The sequence below is a fragment of the Nelumbo lutea genome, chromosome 4, assembly GCF_056320005.1.
Source record: "Nelumbo lutea isolate HS-2025 chromosome 4, American lotus-T2T, whole genome shotgun sequence".
NCBI classification, from domain to species: Eukaryota; Viridiplantae; Streptophyta; class Magnoliopsida; order Proteales; family Nelumbonaceae; genus Nelumbo; species Nelumbo lutea.
The window spans coordinates 98,337,706-98,357,912 of record NC_142687.1 but is presented as its reverse complement, the minus strand read 5'-3'; the positions used below and the strand labels follow the sequence as shown (position 1 = coordinate 98,357,912).

Sequence of the window (20,207 nt, the reverse complement as noted above, 5' to 3'; positions counted from 1 at the left end):
ACTTCCAGACAAGAAGTCCCTCAAGTGTACTCATTGTGGTGGTGAGAAACACACAAAGGAAAAATGTTGGGTCTTGTATCCTCATCTGAAGCCAGCTGCTTTGAAAAAGGACAAAAGACAACATAGGGGGCATACAGCAAGTGGGAATCTTGCCACCAACAACAGCAGTGACAAATCACAGAATACTCCAATTGTGTCCTCTTCCATCACAAGGCAGGTCACCGACTCCTCTGGACCATGTACCTTGGGCTTCTCAGCTAGTGAGGTAGAGATTCTCAGTCGGGCATTAGCCCGTCTGAAGAATAACCCTTTAGCTTCCACCTTTCTTGCCAAATCAGTCATAGTCTCTGCCTTCAGTACAACTAGTTTCATTGATTCCTCCTCATGGGTGATTGATTCTGGAGCAACTGACCATATGACACATATGTCCTCCTTATTCTCTTCATACCATTTGTTGTCTGGGCAGGATAAGTTGAGAGTGGCTGATGGGTCTCTCTCCACCATCTCTGGAAAGGGGGTGGTTGACCTAAGCAAGGGCCTCTCTCTTAAATCTGTCCTACATGTTCCTCTTCTTACCTCAAATCTTTTGTCTGTTTCAAAACTTACAAAAAATTTGAACTGCAGTATAACCTTTTTTCCTTCTCATTGTCTTTTAAGACAGATTGACGAGGAGAACGATTGGGAGTGGTCGTGAGTATGGGGGCCTCTACTATTTTGATGCAGACATCAGCTTAGCCTTACAAGCTTCTGCTACTACTAGTCTAGAAAGTGTGGAGTCAATAGTTAGGCTGCACCTGTGGCATGCTAGGCTAGGTCATGTGCCTTTTTCTTCTTTAGCAATGTTGTTACCCGAATTGTTTAAGGGAATTCCAAGTCAGAGTCTAATTTGTGATGTGTGTCAGATGTCAAAACAATGTAGAAGTGTGTATCCAACTTCCAGTAATGAAATTCGAGCTCTTTTTTATTTAGTGCATTCTGATGTTTGGGGTCCTTCACCCATTGTCTTCATTGATGGCTTCCGTTGCTTTATCAGTTTTATTGATCATTATTCTTGTTGTACATGGATTTATCTGTTAAAAGGACAAGATGAAGTGCCACGGATAACTATGGCCTTTTGCAAGATGATTGAAACATAATTTGACAAGAAGATTAAGCAATTCTGGTCAGACAATGCGACTGAATACTTTGAAAGATCTTTGAACACATTCATAGAAGATGCAGGCATATTACACCAATCTTCTTGTGCTAACACCCCTCAGCAAAATGGGGTTGCTGAGCGCAAGAACAGGCACCTCTTGGAGACAGCTCGAGCTCTACTCTTTCAGCACAAAGTGCCCAAGCAATATTGGTCTCAAGCTATACTCATTGCATCATACCTGATAAATCGGATACCATCTAAGGTATTGGGTATAGAGACCCCTTTCTCTGTTTTGTGTCCCACTCTTCCCGAATTTCCTCTCCCCCCACGGGTTTTTGGTTGTACATGCTTCATACATGTGAAGGATCCAAAGAAAACCAAGCTGGATCCCAAGGCTACAAAGGGAATATTTCTGGGGTACTCTTCTATACAAAAGGGGTGCAAGTGTTATGATCCTGTCTCCAAGAGAAAGTATGTCACTAGAGGTGTAGTTTTTTTTGAGTCTCAACCCTATTTCTAGTCTTCTCAGAATCCTCTTTAGGGGGAGACAAATGGGGTGGAAGAGGATTCTCATCCTCCTTTCTTTTCTGTTCCCCTTTCATCACCTTCCACCATTCCTAGCCGTGACATTTCGGGTCAATCTAGTGAGGCTCCCATTGTGCCAGTTACATCCCTTGATACAACAGATGCTCCTGAAGGCTCCAGCAAGCAAGAGAAAGAGATACTTACATACAACAGAAGAAAGAAGGGCCCTCAATCTCATGATTACAACTAATTGAACTCAGATCAATCTGTCTCTGCAATCCAAGGTAATTCTGACCCTCACACTTCAGATTTGGATATTCCTATTGCTCTCCGTAAGCCTGTTCGTTCTTGTACTACCTGGCATCCCATAGCTGATTTTGTTTCTTACTCACACTTATCTCTTTCCTCTGTTCGTGTCTCTTCCAGGTACTCAGAGGCAACATCTGATCCAAGGTGGAAAGAAGCCATGAATGAAGAGATGAAAGCCCTAATGAAAGCAAGAACGTGGGAATTGGTTGACCTGCCAGAGGGGAAAGGCATTGTTGGGTGTAAGTGGGTATTCACAGTAAAGCACAGGGAAGGTGGGTCAATCGAAAGGTATAAGGCTAGACTTGTGGCAAAGGGATTTACACAAAAGGAAGGAATTGACTGCAAAGAAACCTTTGCCCCAGTAGTAAAGCTCAACACAATCCGGGTCCTACTATGACTAGCAGCAAATTTATCTTGGGAACTTCATCAGCTGGATGTGAAGAATGCCTTCCTAAATGATGATCTTCGTGAAGAGGTATTCATGGAACCCCCATCAGGCTATGATGTTGGAAAGAAGGTATGTAAACTAAGGAAAGCATTATATGGTTTGAAGCAGTCTCCCTGGGCATGGTTCGAGAGACTTTGTATGGCTATGAAGAAAGTGGGGTACACTCAAAGTAGTGCAGATCACACATTTTTTACAAGGAGACAGGATGACAAACTTACAACACTCATTGTTTATGTGGATGACATGGTGATCACCGGAAATGACTTGGAAGAGATGAAGAGGCTGAAAGAGTTCATAGCTTCAGAATTTGAGATCAAAGACCTAGGAAATTTGAGATATTTTCTTGGGATTGAAGTTGCTAGATCAAGAGAAGGAATCTACATATGTCAACGGAAATATGTGTTAGATCTCCTATAGGAAACAGGCATGATGGGATGCAGGCCAGCAGACAATCCAATAGAACCAAACCACGGACTACAAGAATCAATGGATGGGGAATACTGTGATAAAGAGAGGTAACAAAAATTGGTAGGAAAGCTGATATACTTATCCCTTACTCGACCAGACATTGCTTATGCAGTGCATGTTGTCAGCCAATTCATGCACTCGCCAAAGACCCCTCATATGAGAGCAGTGGAAAGAATTCTCAGGTACTTAAAGACTTGCCCAGGGAAAGGAATCTTATTCAGGAAAAGCAACAAATTTGAAATTGAAGCATACACTGATGCAGATTGGGCAGGTTCTATTGGAGACAGGAAGTCAACCTCAGGTTACTTTACATTCTTAGGAGGGAACCTGGTCACATGGCGTAAGAAGCAGAATGTGGTGGCTAGATCAAGTGCAGAAGCAGAATACCGAGCTATGGCACACGGGGTTGCTGAACTCATATGGCTCAGAACTCTTCTTAACGAGCTTGGTATTAAGGCTGAGGGCCCTCTCAGGCTGTATTGTGATAATAAAGCAGCTATCAACATAGCCAACAATCCTGTGCAACATGACCGGACAAAACATATTGAAATTGACTGACACTTTGTCAGAGAGAGAATTGTTTCAGGAGAACTCTGTGTACCCTATACACCATTTGAGATGCAAATTGTAGATGTATTGACTAAAGGACTGACAGCAACAAAGTTCAGAGACCTACTTGGCAAGCTAAACATGATTGATATCCATGCTTAGCTTGAGGGGGAGTGTTAGAATGTTAGAATGAAGTCTCTTTGTATGAGTGTTCGACTGATAAGAGTCTTATTAGCCCATACTTAAGTTAAATCATCCTGTAACTGGGCCTGGGTTAATGGGCCTAAGCCTGTTTAATGTTTTTAAGTTAACTGGGTGTCCCATCACTAATTAGGGGCATTCTAGTAAATTCTTGTACCATTGTACTTCATTCTAATATAAATCATTGCTGGTCGACTGAATAGTACAGTTCGACATTTCCAGCATACCAGTGGTTTTCTTCTTCACTTCTCTACTTTGAATACAACATTCAACACACAATATTAAACTTAGGAACTTGGCATTGTTGGGTAAGTGGTTATGGAGGTTTCCTTTGGAACAAGACAACTTGTGGCATAATGTAATTGTAAGCATTCATGGCATGGCAAACAACGAATGGGATGCTGGTCTTGATCCTAGGGCATCACGAGCTTCTCCTTGGAAAGCAATCCACAACTTGCCACCTTCTTTCCTTTCGTATATTAGGTATGATGTTTGGCTTGGGGATACACCTCTTAAAGACAAATTTCCACCTATCTATTCTTTGTCCCTCAGTAGAGGGAGAGTGATTTCTTCTGTGCATGCTAATGAAAACTCCTAAGGTCTGGGATTAAGGAGAGGGTTAAGGGAATCTGAAATGGGCCTAGTAGATGATCTCATTTCCTTTTTTTTTTTTTTCATCAATAACAACTTCAGCAATTTTATTAAAATATCACAAGAATACTTACAATAATCTCGTTTCCCTTCTTAGTAGTGCTTTCTTGGACTCTTCTTGTCGGGACATTAGAATTTGTTTGGTGTCCCCTTCTGGCTCTTTTACTTATGCTTCCTTTTACGTTGCCCTCCTTCAGTCCTCACACCTGGTAGGTTCCTTCCCTACAAAGGAAGTTTGGTGTAATGTTGTACCCCAAAAATATGAGCCTTTTGCTAGGAGGTGGTTCTCCAGAAAATCAATACTATGGATTATTTACAAAAAAGGGAGACTGGGTTGCTGTCTCTCTCCTCATGCTTGTTGCCTTTGCTTGGGAAATAGTGAGACAATTACACATCTATTGCCATCTTGTCCATTTGTTTCTTTTGTGTGGAATTGGTTTTCTTCCCTATTTGGCTGTAGGTGGACCTCTCCCATGGATGTGGCAAGCCTTTTTCACTCAAGTTCTTCACACTACCAAAGAAAAAGAGTAAAGTGATGTGGAAGACAACAAGAGCAGACATCCTTTGGTCTTTATGGGAGGAAAGGAACAACAGAATTTTCCAAGGGGTAGAAAGATCAAAATAACAAGCCATTGACTGCATAGCCATTTAAGTTATACAGTGGCTGAAAGTTACTGACTTGTTCAAAGACTTTTCAATGGATGATATACTAAGGGGGTGGTCAGCATTTGCAAATTCTTTAACTAGACAGTCTGTGTTTCAGCCTTATTGGACACCTGCAGCACAAAAAAGGGTAAAATCAAACTTTGACGGAAGCTCCTTGGGTAATCCAGGACCCTTTGGAGATGGGGGAGTCTTTAGGGATGGGGAGGGTAGATTGATGGCACTTGGAGACCTCTCATAGAGAGTGGAAATGAGATTGGAAAACTGGAAGGCGAGATATCTTTCTTTTGGGGGGTAGAATTACCTTACTAAGAAGTGTGCTTCAAAGTCTACCCACTTGTTATCTCGCACTGCTGAAAGTACCAACTTCTGCAGCTGATAAGATAGAAAAAATTCAGAGGGATTTCCTTTGGGAAGGGGCAAAGGGCTCAAGGAAGTTTCTTCTAGTAAGATTGGATAAAGTTTGTAGGCCGAAAGCTTTAAGGGAAGGATAAAACTATTCAATAAAGCTCTGATGGGGAAATGGTTATGGAGGTTTGGACTAGAAAAAGGAAAGGGAATCATTATGGAGAAGAGTGGTGGCAGGGAAGTACAGGGTGGTGAAATTTGGGTGGGAACCAAGGGAGGTATCCAACTCCTATGGGGTGGGTGTGTGGAAGGGGATAATGAGCTTTAACTAGGACTTTAGAGGGCTGGTTAGTTTCAATGTAGGGGCTGGATCTAGAATGAGATTTTGGGGGGATGAATGGAGCGGGGCTAGGAAGTTGTGTGTGTGCCCAAGACTGTACAGGCTGACAGATCATCAGGTTACTGTGGCTCAATGCTATGAAGTCAGTGGTGATAAGGTGGTTTGGGGCCCCAAGTTTAGAAGACCTCTGCGTGACCAAGAACTGGATGAATGTGTTCTATTGCTGAAAAGATTGGAGCAGACCAGTATTTCTACTGCTTGCAAAGATGGTCAGTGGTGGAAGGAGTGCAGGAATGGAAAGTTTACAGTGAAATCATTTTACATGGCCCTTATTAAGGACTGGGTAGTTAGTGATCGACTGTGTGAAATATGAGGCAATCCAGTTCCACCAAGAATTGAAGCTTTTGCATGGTTGGCTGCAATAGATAGTATCCTGACATCAGATAACCTAAAAAGAAGGGGTTTTGCTTGGCTAGCTACTGCTACATGTGCAAGTCGGAGGAGGAAACTGTTCATTCATTTGTTTTTTTCCTGCCATATAGCAAATTTCATTTGGAGCTTCTACTGTTTCCTATTTGGAATGTCCATCTTTCAACCTTCTTCTTCAGCTGAGAGCCTGAGATCTTTTCCTTATGGCCAAAGATCAGAGGCAGTTTGAGAGCTAAAATTGTTTGGAGTTGCATTCCTTTTGCAGTATGATGGAATCTGTGGGGGGAAAGAAATAGGAGCCTATTCGAAGGAAAGGAACGGAGCACTGAAGAGATTGTGACTTCGGTTGGCAAACTCATAACAAGCCGGGTTATGTCCCTTCCAGAATTTGAGCAAACTAGACCTTCAGACTTTGCTGACAATTTTTGGGATACCTTAGAGATTCAAAGATGTAATATGAGTCAGTTCAGTCTGAACTGAAGATCTTTTTTCTTTTTTTTTTTCTTTTTTTTTTGATCAGCAACACAGAAAATTCATTAGTTAGAAATTCAAGTTCACCAGAAGTTGTGGTGGACAAGCATTCCACTTAGTCCACTAAGTACATCACAGCCCGAAACAAAACCAATCCCTTTAATTACAACACATCCCAAAAGGTAACCCAACAGAAACATTCTCCTAGCTACAATACAGCCCAAAACATAGATTGTCTGAACTGAAGCTCTTGATGTATGCTTTTTGCTTTTAGTTAGGTGTCATCTTGACACGTGAACAGCTTGTATCTGTTTTTTAATTAATAAAATTTTATATTTTACTCTTCAAAAAATGGCACTATATTCTGGTCCCATAGATGCGGGAGACACTCTGAGCTGAAATTATGACTCTACTACAAGGCTTGAGATTAGCCAAGCAATGGGGATTTCAAAATTTTGAGGTGGAGGGAGATTCTAAACTGTTAATAGGATTGCTGCAGACAAAAAAATCTGGACGTATGGACTTTTAGACAACAATTAAGGGGAATACTTTGCTTAGCAAGGGATGCCGGGGTAATTTTCAAATGGGTAACAAGGTCAGCGAACTCTGTGGCTGATAGTTTGGCAAAGCAGGGGGCTTTCACGGAAAACTTCTTTCGGGCTGTATTGTAACTCTTTGAAACTGATTGGGGTCAATACTCATATTCAGTGGTTGACAGTGTATGGTGATTAATTACTATTTAATGAGAGTCACCGTTTCCAATCAAAAAATGAAAAACTGATTTGTTTCTCAGTTTTTCTATGTATTCTTTCCTTGTTTCAGTACGTGCAACAATCGGAGTCTTTGATTTTGTAGGATTATGTTACTTAAATAAGTTTTTATTCTTTAATATAGGTGGCATGTGGCATTATTTTAGTGGTTATGAGGGCTGCTTCTGTATAAAACATTTCTAGTTTATGAGAATATCTTGTTAAAGGGCATTCGATTTGTTCCTTGGAAGTTTGGTAATGCCAAGACAAGGGAGTAGGAGAATGAAAAAGGAGATCATTTCCAGAATGCTAAGCTTTATTTTCCTTCTTTTAATTTTGTGGCAGTATACTTGCTAAAACACTTTTGTGGGAGGATGAGGGTTGGCTTGGTCAGTCAGGGTTTGAAAGTTGGAGACTGAGTGGAGAGATTGCAAGAGTTTCCCCCTGAATCTGTATTGAAAGGGAGGTGTGCTGAGCAGTAAAAGCTTAAATAGAGGCCTGTTACCAGTTAGGCAGTGTTTGGTTTGAAAGAATTCTTTTCTTTCAAACCAAACACAGCGTTAGGGTTTCTCTCTTGAAAAGTGCTCTCACTCTCCCAGACTTGAGACTGAGATTGTTGTCTTGTATGGAAAGTGTCTGATAAATATTCCTCTTCTATTGGGCCATTATTAGTTCTGGAACTTCTAGCTGATAAAAGATTTTATTTATTGTTGTTCCCATTTTGTCTTTTCTTTTGAGTTACTTTATTAGTTACAACAAAAGATCTGCACGTCTGGGATCATGCACCCGGATCAATTATGCCAGGTCACATTTCAAGGTTAGCTAAAGATGGTCACAGACCACAGGAATTGTGTGGTAGAGGGACTCTCCTTTCCCAAGCCTTCACATTTCCATGTCCAGCATGTGAGTTTCTTACTTTCTGGTTTATTAGTTTTCTGAAAACGTCCAAGTGATTGGATCTTGTTTAGTCCATTCTGCACTATGGACTTGTGCAAGTTTGTGCTCTTCCACGTTTTCCTCTATTATTTATTTATTTTTTTTTGGGGGGGGATTTTCAATATTAATCAGAGTTTATGAGATTATTACTACTGCAAGAATGGTATGGATATATGCTGAACCTAAGGATTACCAAAAACTGAAGTGATTCTAGGCTATTTTTTCTTTTTCTTGCTGTGTTTTCTATTGCTGATGTCATTAGATGTGAAAGGTCAAGACAGGAATAGGTGGCTGGCATTCTTACCACTCTTTAGGCAAAGAGCACACAAATAAGGGAAAATGCATATCTTTTGACATTAGAGCATTGTCTAGGTTGTTAATTACCCATCAAATTTGGTCCTGAATATTACATTCATGAGTAGTTGACTAACTATTCCTATGGTGTCATTCCAATGGTTTTCTTGTTATTGAGGCTTTTCTAGAATATGATCAAAAGAGAACCAAAGCTGCTCCTATGCTCATTTAGCATCATTATTAATACGTGGGGCCCACATGGGAGCTAGGTTAGCAGTGGGTCAACTTGGGAAGATCCTAGAGCCTTCAATCCACCTTAAGGTGCTCTTTGTGTGGATGAGCTTGCTGCTGGACATGACTTATTTAGTTTTCTTACGTTTCTGGACTGTAAGGGTATTTTTGTAATTTTGCATTGGGGGGGGGGGCATGTTTGGGAACAGGTCTTAGTCTAGTAATTTCCCTTTGTTGGATTTATGTTTGTAATTGTTTGGGGGCAGGCTTAGTCTAATCTAGCTTGTTTTTGTAAGTGGCTTGTTGGGCAATTTAACTTGGGGGGCAAGTTTCTTCCTTTGGAAGCTCTTCTTATTAAACTTGTAAGGCTCATTTGGGGGACAGTTTTTGCTAATGAAGAAAGAAAGTTCTCTACAGAATTTGGTGTGATTGCCAACTTGGGGGTGTGATTGCCCTCACCCTTAGGTGTGATTGCCTAGGGTTTCCTCTTATTTCCATCTCTCTTCTTCTCTTCTTTCTCTTTTAGTTCTGTGTGCGCTACACATCTAGACCTAAGTGGGTTGCAAATATAGTTCTGAATCATAAAGATCCTGCATCAATACAATTAACCTCTTGGCATGAGAAAGCAAAGGAAGAAAATGTTACTGTTTTACAAGAAATCGTTTTAAGGCCATATTTGGGAGTGCTTAAAAATAAGTGCTTATTAAAAATAAGTGCTTATTTGGGCCACTAAGCACTTATTGGTATTTGGGAAATAACCCCGAAACAAGTGCTTATTTTAAAAATAAGGGCTTATTTTTTAGCTACATATTTCTGTACTTTCTCAAATTTTAATAAAATGCACTGTTATTGATAAAAAATAAATAAGGACTTATTTTTTAAGCCCAAATTTCCATCTTTTTTTAAGTGCTTATACAACAAGCACTTGTTCAAATTTTTTTCTTCCAAAATTATCCCTAGTTGAATTTTAAAATACCACTTATAAAATTATCCTTTGTTGAATTTTATAAAAGTAATTTTATAAAAACACTTTTACGAAAGCACTTTTATGAAAGCACTTTTATGAAAGCACTTTTACAAAAGTACTTTTATGAAAGCACTTTCGTAAAAGTGCTTTTGTAAGGGTACTTTCTTAAAAGTGATTTCGTAAAAGTACTTAAATAAAACTGCTTCATAAAAGTACTTTCATAAAAGTGTTTTTATAAAAGTAATTTAATAAAAGTGCTTTTTTTTGAAAGGTAAAGTAAGAAATTTATTCATTCAGAAAAGACTCGTTACGACCGGAGAGCTAACCACAAGTGGCTACTCAGATCACAGGACAGGATACAGATCCCAAATGGATTCAGATCTAAACAACTCAGGAACATTCAAATTTTTAAAATCAGGGGCTACAGACACCCAAGGAATCAGCTTGCTGACAGCCTGCCACACAATCTCCTCAGTGCTCTTTGATTTGTTGCTAAAGACTCTTCTGTTCCTTTCCGACCAGATTAAGTGCTTTCAAAGGGTATATTTTGAAAAAAAAAATGAAGGACAAAATAGTCACAAATGCTTATTTAAGTGCTTATTAGAGAAAAAGGCTACCAAACGTCCAATATAAAATAAAAAAAATAAGCACTTGAAGAACTTGGGTGTCAAATGCAAATAAGTCTTTATTCGAATAAGCACTTGTTTTTAAGCACTTATTTTTAACTTAAGCACTCCCAAACATGACCTAAATATCAGTAAATCAAATTAGTCTATGGGGCTGGAGAGAATTTATATAAAAAAAAGAAAGAAAGGAACTTTGCTAGGGAAAACATAACCATTCCCTTTTTTTTTTTCCTATTTTGTGGACAGTATCAAAGTAACTTTCAGTCTTACTGGAGTAATTATCATTTATTCTATGGTTTGTGATTTGCCATTTGGAAAAACCGACTTGGTTGCCTCTTTCTTTGAAGTGGATTTTCATAATGTATAGTGATTACATCGATTCTTATTTATTTGACATCTTTTGCGTCTGCATCTTTTTTGACACTGCAAACATGATCTGAATTTTTTTTCCCACTTTCATTCAACGATTACTGAAAGAATGACTACAATTTGCAGGGAAGATGAATTTGACCTTGATCTTGAGGACATAATGGTCATGGAAGCAATCTGGCTTTCCATTCAGGTGATCTTCTAACAGACTAAATTAGCAGTTTATATTTGATTTGTGTTATGGTTTATAATTTGAAGGACACGAAAATTAAAAACCCTGGCTGCCATCCATCTGTTGGGGTGGATAGGATGAAGCCCAGAGGTTTCTCTAGTGTAATTGTACAGGTGCATTGGAAGTTTGTGGTTGTCTTTTCTTTTTTAATCTGCTGGCCCTTCTTCCTCCTAATCTGTCTTCCTGCTATTCCCTTTGTTTTCTTTTCTCCTTTCTCTCTGCATATTTTTCAGTTATTTTCTCTTTTCTCTCTGCAAATTGACTAATTTATTTAGTTTCTGTGGGTGGGGTTATTGATTTCAACTAATCTGAAAAACTGTGTATTTTGGGTCTGAACCTGCATAAAATTTGGGTCTTCATCTTGCTGAAAGGTAATCTTTTCTATTCGTTAATATGCACTGGGACCAAATGGTATTTCAATATAGGTTTTAAAATGCTTAGGATAAGTTAACTTGTTTTGACTGACAAAGCTAGTCAGCAAGATTGCGGTAGTTGATATACTGTATGGAGGTGATATTTTATAATTATAATAAATTTTATTGATTTGGCATATTGTTAATTTTTCTTGTAAAGTTACTGTTACTTTCCTTGACAGGCTATGATTCTATCATTTTTAGTTTTTTGTTCATTTACATGATTGAGTCACATGTGTGATAACCAAAAAAAATAATAACAGGAGAATGATGCCCAGAGAATTCCGGCTCATGGTGATACAGCACACTCGGAACCATTTGTGACAGAAGACCGCTATTCCTCTCTGACTGAAGTCCCATTATCTGAATCCTCATCCCCTTCTGGTGGCCTTGCCTGTGCAATTTCTGCACTTGCCGAACACCAGCGTATAGATGGGAATTTGACCATCACTACCATGGGAAACATTTCTGGTTTTTCCATGCTTCCAGAGTCTGGTAGGTTGCCCAACAGAGAGGAGGGAGAATTAGAAAATGGTCCTTCTGGGAACTGGATTGATGTCTCAGCACACAGTGGGAGGGCGGTGTCAAGGGAGGATGGAGAATGGGGAATGGATAATGGTTCGGAGGTAGCTGAGATGGGGACTAGCTATGCCAGCTCTGTTGCCACTTTGGAGGCAGGGGGCAGTGCATTGCCTCTCCATGATGGTGTTGATGACCATTATCAGTCTAGCATCATGGCGCCAATTCTGCCAGAGACTTTTGAGGAACAGGTGATGCTTGCCATGGCATTTTCAATAGCAGAGGCTCAGGCAAGAACAAGTGCACGAGTTGCATGGTGGCAGCATGACTAGCTGCTGATGGTTCTCCTGCTTTCCTTTTATTTTTCAACTCTTTCCTTGTTCCTTCACTCCCTTTCTCTTGTTTGGAGATTTATTTCTCCTTTCTATGTTACGTTCTTTGTGTTTTCCAATGTTCATTCAATATTAATGTAGGAAAAGAAAGAAAATGAAGAGAGGAATAAATAGAGGGAGACGATAAAGCATTGGGCAAACGATCACAAAGGGAAGGTGGACCCTTTGGTCCAAAAATATTATCAATTCAAGTAGGGGTGGCAATCTTGACCCTGACCCTTCTTACCCACCCAACCCACCCACTTCAAAACCCACCCATACTCACCCATTTCAGTAGTGGGTTATATGGGTCAAGGAAAAGAGGGTTAGGGTGGGTTGGGTCGAGGGTAACCATTGGGTCAAAAGGGTTAGGGTCACTTGGGTCAAGGAGAGGGTTGAGAGAGAGTAAGAGCAGAGGGTCAAGAGAGAGAGTAAGAGGAGAGGGTAAGGGGAGAGGGTCGATAGTGGAGTTGCAGAGTCGGCTGTCGAACAAACATCTTAGGTTTTTCTCAGTTCTCAGTCGAATGAACTTCCACCATCAAAGATCCATTTAAGGTTTTCTTTGTTCCAGTCATCAGATCAAGTGCAAGGTCGAAAGTTGTTAGGGTTTCAAGCCACTCGCCATCCAATATTTTTGCAGTTCTAAGGGGAGCGCAAGTCTCTGTTAGATCCGCCATTGAAGCAACCAAGAGATCTTGGATGGGTAAATCTCTGTTAGTTCCGCCATCAATTTTTTCGCAGTTTAGTTCCGCCATTGAAGCAACCAAGAGATTTTGGATAGGTAAATCTCTGTTAGTTCCGCCATCAGTTTTTTTGCAGTTCTTTAAAGCTTTGCTAGTCTTGACATTGAAGCATGTTAGTTCCGCCATTGAAGCAAGACATGTGAATTCATATGCTTTCACTAGTGAAGCTCAAAAAAAGCTAAGACAAAGGCTATATCATTGTTTTATATGCTCTAGAAAAACAAGACATGTGAAATGTGTATGAAAATAGGAAATCTTTTTCTCCCCCTTTTCCATTTTATTCCTTTCCCCTGAAAATAAGAATATCTTCGTTTGTGAATATCTTCGTTTTAGTCAAAATACTCCATATTTTAGTCAAAATTAAGAAGATCAGCTTCATGGACAAGTACAACCAAAACATACACCCTCACCTACTTCACAATAAAAACATCATTGTTGATAGGAGTTTATGCTTCGATTTTCTCAATTTGTTACATTTTCCTTGATAAAATAAGTAGATGGATGTATTGCCAATATGTACACCAATGCAGAGCAGAACTGTTTGATCCTGACCACACTATATTTCTGCATGTGGTTTCCTTGGACCTAACTTACAAGTACAAAAAGAATATGGTCTTGCCATGGGCATTGAAATCCATTTGTAGGGGCTACCTAAATATGCATTATTTTAACCATTATCGAGGAGAAGTTCAATTGAGTGTTATCAAGTGAGAAGAAAAACGGTTTAAGATTTAGAAAAGGCACTTTCAGCATTCTAGATTTTCTCTGAAGTGCTTTACCTATTAGACAATAGTTATCTTACTGGTTTCTACAACAGCACTTAATATATAACCTTACAATTATAATTCACAGTTTTTTTTTTTTCTGAAATACAGTGAAATTTATCTGACAAGCATGAGAACACTGGGACCAACATTGAATAATGGCCTTTTATAGCTAAAGTTTTCTATTTCTGCAAGGGGTGGAACAAAAGTATATTGTCTGCAAGGGGACCAACATTGGAATATCTTCGTTTGTGAAACAGGCTTTTCCCCTTTCAGTCTCATTTAAAGTATATTGTCTGAAAAGAGCTAGTGTAGTACTTCAACATTGAAGACTGTTTAGTGACTAGATGGGTGCATTTTTCTTTCTTGGTAAATGGATTTAAACAGTTCAAAGCATCTGGGTGTTGTTCTTCCTGATCCACTTGTATCTTCCAACTTAGAAAAGAGCTAGTGTAGTACTTCAACATTGAAGACTGTTTAGTGACTAGATGGGTGCATTTTTCTTTCTTGGTAAATGGATTTAAACAGTTCAAAGCATCTGGGTGTTGTTCTTCCTGATCCACTTGTATCTTCCAACTTAGAAAAATTTGAAGTTTCTTTTCTGGTATTCCTGAACTGCTTGATACTATTCGCCTACCAAAATTCCGACTGATACCAACAAGAGTTTGAAGTGACAGGCTGAACTTTAGGAAAAGACTAGAAGCCAAATAACTAAATGCCGTGTTTAGGCATATCTTAGTCAGTGAAGAACTTTTTTGGTTAAATATATGTCTCTCTTATTTGTATCAAATTAAGCGCAGCATTAAATATATGTTTCTGCTAGCTGAAATTGAAATTGATGTTCATTTTTGTTTTTGTAAGTTCGTTTTCGAGGTTAATGTTTCTATGTTGAGCTAAAAAATCAGCGAAATCCATTTATCAGAACAAAGTATATTGTGAAAAGAACCCTAGAAGATAATGTGTAACAACAGTTAGGTATACAAATTTCTGGTATTTTTCTGCATTTGTTGGTATTTTTTGCATTTTTCTGTATTTTTTGCTACTTTTTGGTATTTTTTGTAATTATCTGCTATTTCTGAAAATTTCCGCATTTTCTGGTATTTTCTGCAACTTCCTAGTATTTTCTGCTATTTTTCTGCATTTTTCTGGTGATTTTCTGGAATTTCTTGTATTTTCTGCACTTTTGCAATTTACTAGTATTTTCTGAAATTTCTGCTATTTTCTTTGCAAATTTCTACAAATTTCTGATTTTTTTGCATTTTCTGCATTTTCCTGTGATTTTTGCAATTTTATGCTATTTGTGGAAATTTTCTGCTTTTTTTTTTCTGAAAATTTTCGATATTTTCTGCATTTTCTGATATTTTCTGCAATTTTCCGCAATTTTTTTGAATTTTCTACAATTTTCTGCTATGTTTTGCTATTTTCTGATTTTTTTGCTATTTTCTTGTATTTTTTTTTGCAATTTTCTGCATTTTCGTGAATTTTCTGATTAATTTCTGTATATTCTAGTATTTTATGTTATTTGGGTATATGGGTCAACCTGACCCGTTTATACCACACGGCAATCTCGGGAGAGTTGTCTCAAAAAGATGTTATTTTTTGGGTATACGGGCTGACACGACCCGTTTCTTCCATGTGGCATCATTGAGAGGTGTTTCATAAAAAATGCTATTCTAGGTACATGGGTCATCCATCCCGTGTATACCACTTGACAGTCTCGGGAGAGTTGAATCTCTTAAAAATTGTTGTTTAGGGTAAACAGGTCGGGTCGACCCGTTTATGTAATTATATATGATGGTAGGTGGATTAGTATAGGTGAGGGTGGGCAAGAGTCATATGAATGGGCCAAGTGGGTCAATATGAGTGGGTCATGGTTAGAGTGGGTTTTGACCCTTCAACAAGCATTGATGGGTCATGTTGGGTTGGTATTCAACCCTCACCGAACCCAACCCACCCATTTGCCACCCCTAAATTCAAGTTTTTCTCTGGCTCAAAGTCTTGCAATTCTGGTTGCAGTGCAAATTTCATTTGCATTAAGCTTATGTGCATGGAGTGCAAATGGGCTGCTGTCTAAATTCCGGTCTACTTTTGCTTCAGTTTTGACTTTGTTATTTATTTGTGAGAAAAAAGAGGAAGTAAGATGTCTCCAGACTCTCCACCTTGTATCTATGCAATATGCAAGAGAATGGAGATGGTGTGAGGGTTATTTGTTTAGTGGTGAGGTGTAAGGGCACTTGTTATGCACGTGTGCTAAGTTAAAGATTCAAGTTAACATATGTATTTTGTAAAAATTTTACGTCAGTTTTTCAGATTCACAATTTGCACGGCCAAAGATTATAAATTAGAAACAAATAGATGTTAAACTGAACTGGGTGTAAAATTTGTATCTGGTTTAGATTTGCATTTGATATGTAACATCCATTTTTATGGCTTAAAAAATCCAAATCTGACGGATGAGGTTAAATTTAAAATCAAGGTAGATGCAGGCCCTGTTTGGTGTGTCTCTCGTTGGCTGTTGGCTGTTTAGAAGTCCAGTAGTACCACGTTCTTGTTTTTTTTTCTGTTTGGTTGGGGGGAAGATTTACCTGCCGAAAGACTCGCTGCAAAAAGATGTGAAAAGTCTGTTTTAAGATATTTTAGGGAAGATCCAAATGGAACCTTTTGACTCTTTTCGTCTTGTCTTTACACAAAAAAACACGTTTTCAATCAAATGGTCTATCGGCTGTCAAGATTTTTCATCAGATCTTTCAAAAAAAAAAAAAAGACTTGCCAAATGCCATTACAATCTATAAAACCACATTTTTTAATAGTGGGCCAATCAAGTTATGCCAAATCAACTTCATACATGTGGATATCACCATCATGTTGAGAATGCATCTCATGATTGGTACGCATTGGCATGACATCATCCACACGTGGAAGATTTAGTGTGTATAAGTGTATACATGAGCTTATCGTGAGCACCTATTTGACTCATCCACTGAAAATACTTGTATCAAGAAACGATCAGTCATTTACAATTAGGCTATGCTTGGTTTAAAGGAAAAAGGCATGAAAGGGAAACCTATATAAAGTTTACGAAGGTTTTCCTACCTTTTCCCTACTTTTTCCTTCAAACCCATCACAGCTTTAGAGATTATCATATTGAAATATTGGATCCTAATGGTTGTTTGTGTTTGGTTTTTCAATGGAATTATATTTTTTTGAGCGAGTCTGAGATGATAAAAGGAGGGCTTTGTAAGCTTGGGTTTAGGAGTAAGGTGGGCTATGTCCTTTCTTAATACTTACTAATTTTTCTTTTAAAAAGGGGTTGATAAAATTTTAAGGTTATTAATCTTTTACCTAGAGTATATATATGAAGAGTTTAGGGTTCATTTGGTTTGCAGAAATAGAGGTTTAGAATTAGAATTGGAATGGGTCATTCTGAATCCAACTGTTTGGTTGGGTGGAACCAAAATGTCATTCCCACATTTGAGGGAATGGCCATTCTGTCTCCTTCTCTTGGAGATGAAATCCCGTTTCAGTTGATTCTAATTCCTATTCCAATTACTGTCTAAACCAAATAGACTTTGGGAATAGATTATTCCAATTCCAATTTTGAACCAAACATACCTTTAATATTTTATATTTATATATATTTATTATACATGTATAAATTAAAAGTAATTAATTTTTTAAAATCTTTTGTCATTTTAAACAAAATAAGGTAGATATGGATTAAATCCAAATGCAATATATTGAACACAGATCCAAAGATTTGATAATCAGATTGAATGTAGATGTAGGGGATGTTTGGTTTCATTAGTGTTTATTGAAAAAATGCCACCACATCAACACCATATAGGCGTTGGCATTTATTGCAGATGAAGCAAAATAAAACAATTGTTTGGTTTCACTGATTATCAAATAAATGGTAGAAAACTGAAATGTTTTGATTTTTGTGCATGGAGCACTTGGGGAAATGTCAAATTCTTGTTTCTCCCAAGGCCTCAGCGTTTATTGAAACCAAGTGTTGATGTGGCACACTTTAATGGGTATTAATCTGAGGTGGAGAATAAAAAACGTTTAAAGTGAAATTCAACTAAACAACAAAAATAGGAAACGTTTAAAGTGAAAAAGTGCAAATAAACGCCCTATCCATAAATGCCCACAGAACCAAATGCATACGTAGCTGGATCCACTCTAAATTTGATCCCGTTACATCCCAAGGTCTGCGTACCCTTTTTTCCTTACTTTTTCCTTTTTTTTGTATTTATTTTCTACCACTTTACCAACCACTATAGTCCACCTCTCTCCTAACTTGTTTCCAATTCTTAAGCCACCTACTTTCTTCCTCCCACCCAAAACTATTTTCCCTCCTTAGATACTCCCTGCCCCCTCTAAAACTCTCTTTTAGCCATCAAGGTGTTCCCCATTGCCAAATGTATATGGTTTTGTTGAATTTAAAACAAAAGTGATGAGGGCGGATTTGGCCCTCCAACAACATTGTGATAGATGGCATATCAGAATAGTTAGATGACACCTAGATACCACATAAGTGATGATTTGAAATCCTAGATTGTGGCTCGTCTTTACCCCGACCTGGTGACCTGTCTTTACCGCCGACCTGGCAACCTGCCTTCACCGTTGACTTGGTGACCTGCCTTTATGCCGACCTAGCGACCTCGACCACAACTTAGGTCAGTTTGTAGCACTTTGTCCAGGGTCGGGTTGTAGCACCTCGTCACTGGCTGAAGTGACCTTGATGCGAGGAGCGACCTCCCTCGAGGGCTTGCTGACCTGACTGGGGACCAAGCGGTGACCTGCGAGATGTGCTTGCCAACAAATTTGGCACGCATATCTTGACGCTCCCAGGATTCTCAGAAGTTAGCCCATGTGCCAAATGTTCTGGAGGATGGTCAACGTGCATGGCGGTTACCTCTGAGGATCTCGGACCGGTTAGGCACGACCTCTCGGAAATCTTGGATGATGTGCATTTGGCCCAAATCAAACAATGCCTATATAAAGGCACCAACCCCAATGACACAAGAGAGATGCAAGTAAGCACATTCTACCTGTCATACTTTATGATTTTTTAGCTTGCGATCTACTACGAGATTACTAACTTAATCATCGAAGTGACCTCGCCAGGTTAGCCACCCCAGGTCCTCTAACATTGATTCCTTGCAGGTTTCTTTGAAGAGCTACCTATCTCAACAATCAACCCAACTCAACACCCAATCTACCCCCAGCTCGGCATCCAAGTCCTCATCCAGCAAAAATCCTCCACTTCGGGCTCTGAGTCGTCGGCCACTTGGAAGTATTCCGAACAATAGGGTGCTGCCAAAAAACCCTTCATCAATTGGCATCGTCTGTGGGAAACGCTACAAGAAGGTAAGTTCTCACCTCTAAAAAGCTAAGTCCTTATCTTCTAGAAAGCTAAGATCTCACCTTTTAGAAATTAAAATTCTCATTTTCTAATTTCCATTTTTTATGAACTCAAAGGCACTTTTGAGCAGCATCAACATTCAGAACAAATACCGATTACTAGGGGGCAAAAACATTTGTGATGAACCTGGAGAACTCCCCTATGACAATCAGACAAGTTCAAGCTGAATTTAGCATCCTAGTGCCCTAGATAAATACCCTGCTACTGCATGTGAATGCCCCTCTCCCCACGGTAGAGCCATCAGTAGTTCCTGTTGGATTGAAGTGCGGCAGTTCCATGAGATGAAGCATACATTTTCAGATGTGAGCATGGGAGCAGCTCGACGTATTCATGTCGATGTAGAATAGGCAACGGTAGAACGACCTTAACAGCCAGCAGTTTGGCAACAAGAATGTCGAAGTAAAGCTATCCCCGCAGGTCGAGCCAGTCATGGTTCCCAAAGGAAGTTGATGGCCAACAGACCAAGCAGCTCTACCAACTTTATTTTAGCCCAGATAAGCCTCATCAGTCCTCTTCGCGAGGTCTCCCCTACAGATTGAACCCTTCGCGGCTCCCGTGGGAGTTAGTGGCCAACGAACTATGCGAACACCCTTGCGGGTCGAGCCCCTCAAGGCTCCCAAGTGAGTTGGCAACCTACAATTAGTAGACCTGCTCCCGCAGGTCAAGCTCCCTATGGCTTCTTGTAGGAGTGGACGACCAGTGTCATTACGAGGTTGCTGCAGTGTAGCCATGGCCCTGAACTGCCCACTCACACCAACAACAACATTATGCCCTTGCAAGGGGGGCAGAACATGTATGTCGTGGTCTCACAAGTACTCAACCAAGAAGATAATCTCACGGGATGACGTAGAAGCAACCATATGAGAAGTTACTATAGAATGACCACCTGCGTAGGCGGAAAGGTTAGGTCGCACATTAGCCAGATAATATTAAGGAAAGTGGACTATGAATTCGCTCCCAGAGCCTAAGGGCTAAAGTGCCGAGGTGATAAAGACCTCGGCACAACTTGAGACCCAGTCTCCCCT

The 20,207-nt window shown here is 39.4% G+C and overlaps 1 protein-coding gene across 3 annotated transcripts in view; it reads left to right on the top strand.

Annotated features, from left to right (window-relative positions):
- Nucleotides 1-14,365, top strand: part of LOC148862112 (E3 ubiquitin-protein ligase DA2L-like) — a 35,804-nt gene extending 21,439 nt beyond the window's left edge. For 2 of the 3 annotated variants that reach the window (XR_016094792.1, XR_016094793.1), the window contains exons 7-9: nucleotides 10,839-10,905; nucleotides 11,621-13,028; nucleotides 13,866-14,365. Coding sequence is in view for 1 of the 3 variants with exons in the window: in XM_088940948.1 (XP_088797074.1) it covers nucleotides 10,839-10,905; nucleotides 11,621-12,208 (655 nt within the window). In the remaining 2 variants the exon portion in view is untranslated. Of the gene's footprint in view, nucleotides 1-10,838; nucleotides 10,906-11,620; nucleotides 13,255-13,865 lie in introns of those variants that run through there. The other variant, XM_088940948.1, reaches the window with a different exon arrangement.
- Nucleotides 14,366-20,207: the final 5,842 nt, after the last annotated feature.